At 37.5% G+C, this 9,077-nt stretch overlaps 1 protein-coding gene across 1 annotated transcript in view; it reads right to left on the bottom strand.

The window, feature by feature from the left end:
• Positions 1-7,636: 7,636 nt before the first annotated feature.
• LOC107553536 (phosphatidylcholine:ceramide cholinephosphotransferase 1-like) overlaps positions 7,637-9,077 on the bottom strand; it is a 50,860-nt gene continuing 49,419 nt past the window's right edge. Inside the window, exon 6 of the mRNA XM_016235803.1 lies at positions 7,637-8,946. Coding sequence (XP_016091289.1) covers positions 8,767-8,946 — 180 coding nt within the window. The 3' untranslated portion in view covers positions 7,637-8,766. The remainder of the gene's footprint in view (positions 8,947-9,077) is intronic.

Below are 9,077 nucleotides of genomic sequence, written 5' to 3'. Positions count from 1 at the left end.
CTCTCAGTCTTTCAGAGAAGCGCTAATGGATGAGGAGACGAGTCTGTCTTTTATGGCAGTGTGGTCAGGAGCCGTATGGACACCACCCCGATGCAGAAACAAACCACAGACCTAAACTGCCGGTTCAACTTCATGTTTAAGCTTAAACAAGGACCTCACCGGAGACACAGCTATACGCCCAAATACCTCGTTAAACTCTTGTAGCTTTTTTCAACACACAACTGATTAAGAAATAGCTTTAGCATACAGTTCTACGAAGAGAAAACAACAGTAGGTTATATATCTCAGCTGGGAAGTCCATTGTGAAAGCATTGGGAGCGACAGGTGCAGATGTGTGAATTTTTAGCTTGAATGCCAGAGCTGCCCTTCAACCCTGATTGGATGAGTCGTTCCCAAAAAAGGGTGCCTTTTTTTGTCAACGTGATCATATGTGCAAACATTATTTTTGGGCTAACAGTTGTGAAGTGATCTGACTGTAGCTAAAGCTGTCACCAAAGCAAAAGGTGGCGACTTTGAAGAATCGAAAATATAAAACATAATCTGTGTGTGTGTTGACTATTAAATTTGAATAATTAATTATCAATGTAATAAATTAATTTGCTCTCATAATGATCATCATCATCCATCATCTCATAAACCTTGTTAGTCTTTTAAAGGCATAGCTATATCCAAATAATATATAAACATTACAATGCTCATCACACATCAAAATGACTTTGTTAGCTGTGAGATGCTGGTCATGACTGCTACAGTATTTTAGTGCCTGTGCATTTTAGGTGTGGCCTTTTGCTATCTTTACATGTTTGAATTATTAATAACCATGCTGCCATGCACTTATCTAATACATTTGACTCTTGTGCATCTTCAGTGTTTCGCCCAGCAGGGTTGTACAAAAACTCCACCGGATGTTAAAGATGCACTTGATGGGTCACTTATAGCTTATTAACTCGCAGTGATGTGCATGAGGGGAAATGACCTAAAGTCTGATTGAAATCATTCAGCCTGCAAGACTATACACATATCATGACTATCTATGTCAGGACACTTCTGCTCTCACTTTCACTTCACATCAAACTGGATCTTAAAACAGAAGTAGTGTGACAGAAGACTACACAACCCATATAAAGAAAACAATGCTGTATCTTTGTATATATACATGGCTTTGGAATGCTGTACAGACAGTCAGAAGCATTGACAGCTCCATTGTCTGGTTAATGTTCCAAATGAGTACATATTTATGCAGAAAGCCATAGTATTTGCCACCCAGATTCCAGATCAGCTACTGGACAGGTGCAGCTTCTTCACGGCCATCATGGAAAATCATAATGTAATTTTGTTAGTCTTGTAACCCCATGTAAGCAATGAGATTCCTCAGTCTGAGACCAATGCCCTATACTTGTGTTGGAGTGTTGACCATCACAGGTGAACACACTGGGACCATCTACACATCTCCTAACCCTTGTGTGCTTGTTTAATATCTTTGCTAGCCTCATTGCAAAAATGTCTGTATATCTTTGGGACGTGGCATTGCTTTTAATTGGGCAAAAAATGAAAAAATAAAGCTTGAGCATGTTTAACCAAACTACCATTTCTTTCATTTGAACATCACAGCAATCTATACATTTACTGTTGGGCTGTAAGACATGCTATTTTCACCAGCTGTCTGAACGGACTAAATTATTTACATATTATTCAAAAGTAATAATATGAAACCTCATATGCTGATCTTTTTATGACATCAAAGTCAAAATTATGTGATGAAAACACAGAAAAAGAATAAAAGATAAAAATAAAAAAAGATTGTTGGTGTCAGAAACGAGACCGGGATCCAACAGCACGAGAAACAATTCAAAGTTTATTGAAAACTGTGATAACAGAAAATGCTCCGTCAATAAATCAGCCGATAACAAAACCGTCAGCAAATAGTCAGCTTGAACAGCCAGAAGGTCAGACCAGCCTCTGCTGAGCCAGCGGGGAAGAGAGGCAGAGAGGCGGCGAGCCGGCAATTGAAAGCCGCCGCTGAATTCCAGAGGAAGCGCCGAGTGTGAGCAGAGAGGAATCGGGAGGGGCTGCCGTGAAGAGACAAGCATACGGGCAGAGAGCCTAGAGGGGCAGGCGGGTAAAAAGGGAAGGTTGACATAAACAGGAACGCCAGACCGACTAGACTAGAAAACTAAACAAAACAAGACGGGGTCAGAAAACACAACAGGCACCAAGACGATCTGAGCTTCAGAACAACGCATAACGGACTGACACAAGACAGCAAACACGAGGGCATGATAATGGGAAGAGAATGAGGACAAAACAGGGTGCAGGTGAGGAGGGAGAATTAGCCAACAGGGATAACAAGAGGGGCGGGGTGTACACCACGATGACAGCGGAGCACATGGCGCGCCGTCAAAACAAAAGGCCACGTGCTACAGGACAAACACAGGACAACAAAACCTAGGCAGATCCCACCGAGATCATGACAGCTGGAGTATGTTTTACAAGAAAATACTTTTTCAGTTTCTCTACTTCAAGATTTCATGCTTAAGTGTTACTTGACTGTTATTTGTAAAATTTACTAGCAAAAACTATAGGTTAACAGGTGAAAACTGTTTCACCAAATCAAAATGAGATAAAAAATTATAATGATGAAATAAAAAGTCAAAATTATAAGATCAAAATGTGAAATTATTACAGAAAAGTTAAAATTACAACATTAACAAGTCAATTATGATAAAATTGACTTTATATATTTATAGGCTATATTTGACACACATATATATATATATATATATATATATGTATATATATATATATATATATATATATATATATAATGGCACAAATACCAATAAACGGACTACCACAACCCTTAGTAAATCACCATGCATGACTCATTTAAATCTCTCCCATTAATTTTGTGCCTGAAAGGGAAACTGACAAATGCATATGCGATAACGTCAGCCACAAAAATAACTGTCCGTCTTTTCATTGCACGTCTTAAGTAAATATTGATGGTAGTTTTGGGCTTGGCACAAGCTGTTAGTAAATCTGGCTGCAAGACAACAAGGTGACAAATATGATAAAAAATGTGTTTGACTACGGCTTACTTTATGAATATTTCAAATACACTGTACTTGATATTGTGGAATAGTCAACTTCTGCTCAATATACTCTCAGCATGAGTGATGCTATACTAACCATCTAGATCTAAAAAGTCATTGTCAGGCAGTATTATTTAAAATACTAGTATCTGAAATAAGAGCTGATGAAGAACAGCAGTCATCTAATTGATTCTTGGAGGAAAGTAACAGGAAAATAATGGCAATTTAGACAACAATTTAGAATATTAAAATGTTTTATTCAATATCTGCCCCACTCTTTGTCTCATATTAAGAGATTGTTTAGCACAAATAACCTGGTTTACATGAGACAACAAAGTAATTTGACAATGTTGGATTTATGATTGACAATGAAAATGAAACAAAACAACAACATACATTTACAGTCATCATATCCAAAACCAACACTCTGTTCACTTATCAAGTCAATCAGTTGGCAGTGTAACACAAAGCTAAATTAACAGCTTAACAATCTGGATTTCCCAATTAAATTAACAAACACTTTATATTTAGAATTTAAAATCTTTTATAACCCAAACTAGTTTTCATGACTTTTCCGTGGTCTCAAAAAAAAAGAAAAAAAAAAGAAACAACAAAAATCTGTGGCACATTGCAGCCATTCATATCTACACTAAATGGTACATGGTGTCGCACATTCACAGGTCTGATCCACTGTCAGTTTCATATGAAAGACAAATCGTAAAACCATCATCAATCAGGCTGTAACTTGGGGGAATAATAAAATAGTGTTTTTACCCTGCAGGTTTATTAGCATGCAGGTCACTGAAGTGCAGCGTGTAGGAAAAGTGTGTGGCTGGGCATCGTTTTAAAGTGCTTCTGATTTTCCTTCCAGTTCTAAACTGTGTATAGTCACTGAATGTACATTCACACTTCAGAGACTCATTCAGTCGTTTTACAGGCCTGTCTCACCTCATCATTCAGTCTACCGGTCACAAATACCACCAGTTTCTATTTGGTTCTTGCTCCAGAACATTTACAACACTTCTGGCTATTTATCAAGAGACTTCATGATTCCCTTTGGCTAGCAAAAGCACATTTTGAGCAGACACACTTCACATTAAAGAAGAAGCCCTCAAATACCTTCTTTTACCAAACTTCTATAGTTTAAATCTACACAAATAGGAATAATTTCCTTTAATAGATTAACATGTAATGTTGTACAGTATACATCAATAATACATGTTCTTTAATGTACAGATTACCCAATCTACACACACTTATATAATTAGTTTCATGTGTGATATTGTAAACATTCAGTCTGTATGAGTAAGTCTTTTCTGTCAAAGAACACAATCTGACTTTCCTTAAATCAAAATGGTGTCCAAAGCCTAGCTTGGATTGTCTATGACAGGGGTGCCCAAACTCTGTCCTGGAGGGCCGGTGTCCTGCAGAGTTTAGCTACAACTTGCCTAAACACACCTGCTGGTAAGTTTCTAGTATGCCTATAAGAGCTTGATTAGCTGGTTCAGGTGTGTTTAATTGGGGTTGGAGTTAAACTCTGCAGGACACCGGCCCTCCAGGACCGAGTTTGGGCACCCCTGGTCTATGAAAATAATTCTGCAGTAAGAGACTGAGCTAATCTCACATTTAAAACTTTGGTGCATTCAATTAGTTAACAAAACACATGCTGAGGCCATTCACACAAGATGTGCTCTGGTATACTTCTGCACCTCTTTTAGTTGTTTTGCTATGTAAACACACTAAACAGACATATTTGACCACAATCACTGCGTTTTATGTCAAAAACAGTTAAACTATTAAAACATTTCATTTTATTCCACTACGTATACCTTTTTTGAAAGCAAAAACACATCCTGTATGAACAGCCCTTTAGTCATGCTAAAATTTGAGCAGTGTTTTGTCAAATGAACACTATATTCTGATCAAAAAACTTCAAAACTAGTCCCTCCTGTATTTCTTCATTCATCTGCATTCTGTTTGCTAGACCAATGGATGATACTGAAAAGAAAAAGTAAATCTCCAGTAATGAATAATTGAACATAATTATCCAATTTAAGAAACTAGGAAGTGTGTGTGTGCTCAGGGTTTGATTTGAAGGTTTGCTGCAATGTGAAAGGCAGAACTGAGCTCCCACATTCAAAGCTTCTACAAAAACAGTGTTTTTACCCTGCAGGTTTATTAGCATGCAGGTCACTGAAGTGCAGCGTGTAGGAAAAGTGTGTGGCTGGGCATCGTTTTAAAGTGCTTCTGATTTTCCTTCCAGTTCTAAACTGTGTATAGTCACTGAATGTACATTCACACTTCAGAGACTCATTCAGTCGTTTTACAGGCCTGTCTCACCTCATCATTCAGTCTACCTGTCACAAATACCACCAGTTTCTATTTGGTTCTTGCTCCAGAACATTTACAACACTTCTGGCTATTTATCAAGAGACTTCATGATTCCCTTTGGCTAGCAAAAGCACATTTTGAGCAGACACACTTCACATTAAAGAAGAAGCCCTCAAATACCTTCTTTTACCAAACTTCTATAGTTTAAATCTACACAAATAGGAATAATTTCCTTTAATAGATTAACATGTAATGTTGTACAGTATACAACAATAATACATGTTCTTTAATGTACAGATTACCCAATCTACACACACTTATATAATTAGTTTCATGTGTGATATTGTAAACATTCAGTCTGTATGAGTAAGTCTTTTCTGTCAAAGAACACAATCTGACTTTCCTTAAATCAAAATGGTGTCCAAAGCCTAGCTTGGATTGTCTATGACAGGGGTGCCCAAACTCTGTCCTGGAGGGCCGGTGTCCTGCAGAGTTTAGCTAAAACTAGCCTAAACACACCTGCTGGTAAGTTTCTAGTATGCCTATAAGAGCTTGATTAGCTGGTTCAGGTGTGTTTAATTGGGGTTGGAGTTAAACTCTGCAGGACACCGGCCCTCCAGGACCGAGTTTGGGCACCCCTGGTCTATGAAAATAATTCTGCAGTAAGAGACTGAGCTAATCTCACATTTAAAACTTTGGTGCATTCAATTAGTTAACAAAACACATGCTGAGGCCATTCACACAAGATGTGCTCTGGTATACTTCTGCACCTCTTTTAGTTGTTTTGCTATGTAAACACACTAAACAGACATATTTGACCACAATCACTGCGTTTTATGTCAAAAACAGTTAAACTATTAAAACATTTCATTTTATTCCACTACGTATACCTTTTTTGAAAGCAAAAACACATCCTGTATGAACAGCCCTTTAGTCATGCTAAAATTTGAGCAGTGTTTTGTCAAATGAACACTATATTCTGATCAAAAAACTTCAAAACTAGTCCCTCCTGTATTTCTTCATTCATCTGCATTCTGTTTGCTAGACCAATGGATGATACTGAAAAGAAAAAGTAAATCTCCAGTAATGAATAATTGAACATAATTATCCAATTTAAGAAACTAGGAAGTGTGTGTGTGCTCAGGGTTTGATTTGAAGGTTTGCTGCAATGTGAAAGGCAGAACTGAGCTCCCACATTCAAAGCTTCTACAAAAACATACTGCCTCTCTTAATGATTACAGGCTAAACAAGACATTTAGACAGTCAGGTAGACAACATTGCGGGTTAACACATTATGTAAATGTTTAAAGCATGTACTACATTGTGGATGTATTGATGTGTGTGTATATTACATGTGTATGTACTGTATGATGAAATATATATCTGTGTATGGAAGAAAGGCACTATAAAACACTGAAGCTGCAGGGGTTCCAGCTTTCAGGAAGGTACAAATCTAAAAAAGATACTCTATTTGGATGACACTTTTTTTGGAAAATAAACCTGCAAAATATTTAGAAACAATCTTACTCCAGAAGGACAAAATTATTACAAAAAGATGCTTTTTTAAAAAGAAAATCTGTTTCTATAAGGGTTCCAGTTTATTCAATACAGTTTTGGCAGGTAAATGAACCAAAAATGACATATTCTGCCAGACCAAGTCCATCAAGAAGACAGCAAAAAGGCTTCAATAATACATGTTCTTTAATGTACAGATTACCCAATCTACACACACTTATATAATTAGTTTCATGTGTGATATTGTAAACATTCAGTCTGTATGAGTAAGTCTTTTCTGTCAAAGAACACAATCTGACTTTCCTTAATATCAAGATGGTGTCCAAAGCCTAGCTTGGATTGTCTATGACAGGGCTGCCCAAACTCAGTCCTGGAGGGCCGGTGTCCTGCAGAGTTTAGCTACAACTTGCCTAAACACACCTGCTGGTAAGTTTCTAGTATGCCTATAAGAGCTTGATTAGCTGGTTCAGGTGTGTTTAATTGGGGTTGGAGTTAAACTCTGCAGGACACCGGCCCTCCAGGACCGAGTTTGGGCACCCCTGGTCTATGAAAATAATTCTGCAGTAAGAGACTGAGCTAATCTCACATTTAAAACTTTGGTGCATTCAATTAGTTAACAAAACACATGCTGAGGCCATTCACACAAGATGTGCTCTGGTATACTTCTGCACCTCTTTTAGTTGTTTTGCTATGTAAACACACTAAACAGACATATTTGACCACAATCACTGCGTTTTATGTCAAAAACAGTTAAACTATTAAAACATTTCATTTTATTCCACTACGTATACCTTTTTTGAAAGCAAAAACACATCCTGTATGAACAGCCCTTTAGTCATGCTAAAATTTGAGCAGTGTTTTGTCAAATGAACACTATATTCTGATCAAAAAACTTCAAAACTAGTCCCTCCTGTATTTCTTCATTCATCTGCATTCTGTTTGCTAGACCAATGGATGATACTGAAAAGAAAAAGTAAATCTCCAGTAATGAATAATTGAACATAATTATCCAATTTAAGAAACTAGGAAGTGTGTGTGTGCTCAGGGTTTGATTTGAAGGTTTGCTGCAATGTGAAAGGCAGAACTGAGCTCCCACATTCAAAGCTTCTACAAAAACATACTGCCTCTCTTAATGATTACAGGCTAAACAAGACATTTAGACAGTCAGGTAGACAACATTGCGGGTTAACACATTATGTAAATGTTTAAAGCATGTACTACATTGTGGATGTATTGATGTGTGTGTATATTACATGTGTATGTACTGTATGATGAAATATATATCTGTGTATGGAAGAAAGGCACTATAAAACACTGAAGCTGCAGGGGTTCCAGCTTTCAGGAAGGTACAAATCTAAAAAAGATACTCTATTTGGATGACACTTTTTTTGGAAAATAAACCTGCAAAATATTTAGAAACAATCTTACTCCAGAAGGACAAAATTATTACAAAAAGATGCTTTTTTAAAAAGAAAATCTGTTTCTATAAGGGTTCCAGTTTATTCAATACAGTTTTGGCAGGTAAATGAACCAAAAATGACATATTCTGCCAGACCAAGTCCATCAAGAAGACAGCAAAAAGGCTTAGTGCTCAGTCAGACAAAGGCCTGGCCATTTTTAACTATTATAAAGAGCAGCAAATCAAATCCAGTTGTTAGATGCTCTGCTCTACATATACATACCTGCTACGGACATTGAAATGCTTCAAATACTACAAAATGATCAGTGTATATGCGTCACAGTGCTCAACCAGTTTTGCAGGGCATGATGGGAAGAGTAGTTTCTCTTTTAGAGTCTCACAGAGCTCCAGTCAATCAGGAGCCATGGGTCATGACTCACGGGAGTCCAGCTTACTGTACTTAACCCGGGCACTCGTCATTGTTTGCCACAAGAACGGCAGCTGGTAGTTTCGAGGCACAATGCCACGGACGTTACTCTCAAAGTACTGGAATGGGCTGAACCACCACACACGAGAGAACAGGTTGCCAGTGGAAATTTCCTTTAGAGCCTATAGGACAGTAGAATAGAATTAAGTTTGGAGACAAAAGAGACAAAATATGTAATGCCCTAGTTTTCCAGTTCTTCAGAAATATATCAAATGCAGATGTTACTGAGTGAAGAAAGTAACACACACACACA

Source organism: Sinocyclocheilus grahami, unplaced genomic scaffold (genome assembly GCF_001515645.1).
Source record: "Sinocyclocheilus grahami isolate Dianchi unplaced genomic scaffold, SAMN03320097.WGS_v1.1 scaffold18.1, whole genome shotgun sequence".
Lineage (NCBI taxonomy): Eukaryota > Metazoa > Chordata > Actinopteri > Cypriniformes > Cyprinidae > Sinocyclocheilus > Sinocyclocheilus grahami.
The sequence above is the reverse complement of the archived record's forward strand: the minus strand, read 5'-3'. Positions and strand labels throughout refer to the sequence as shown.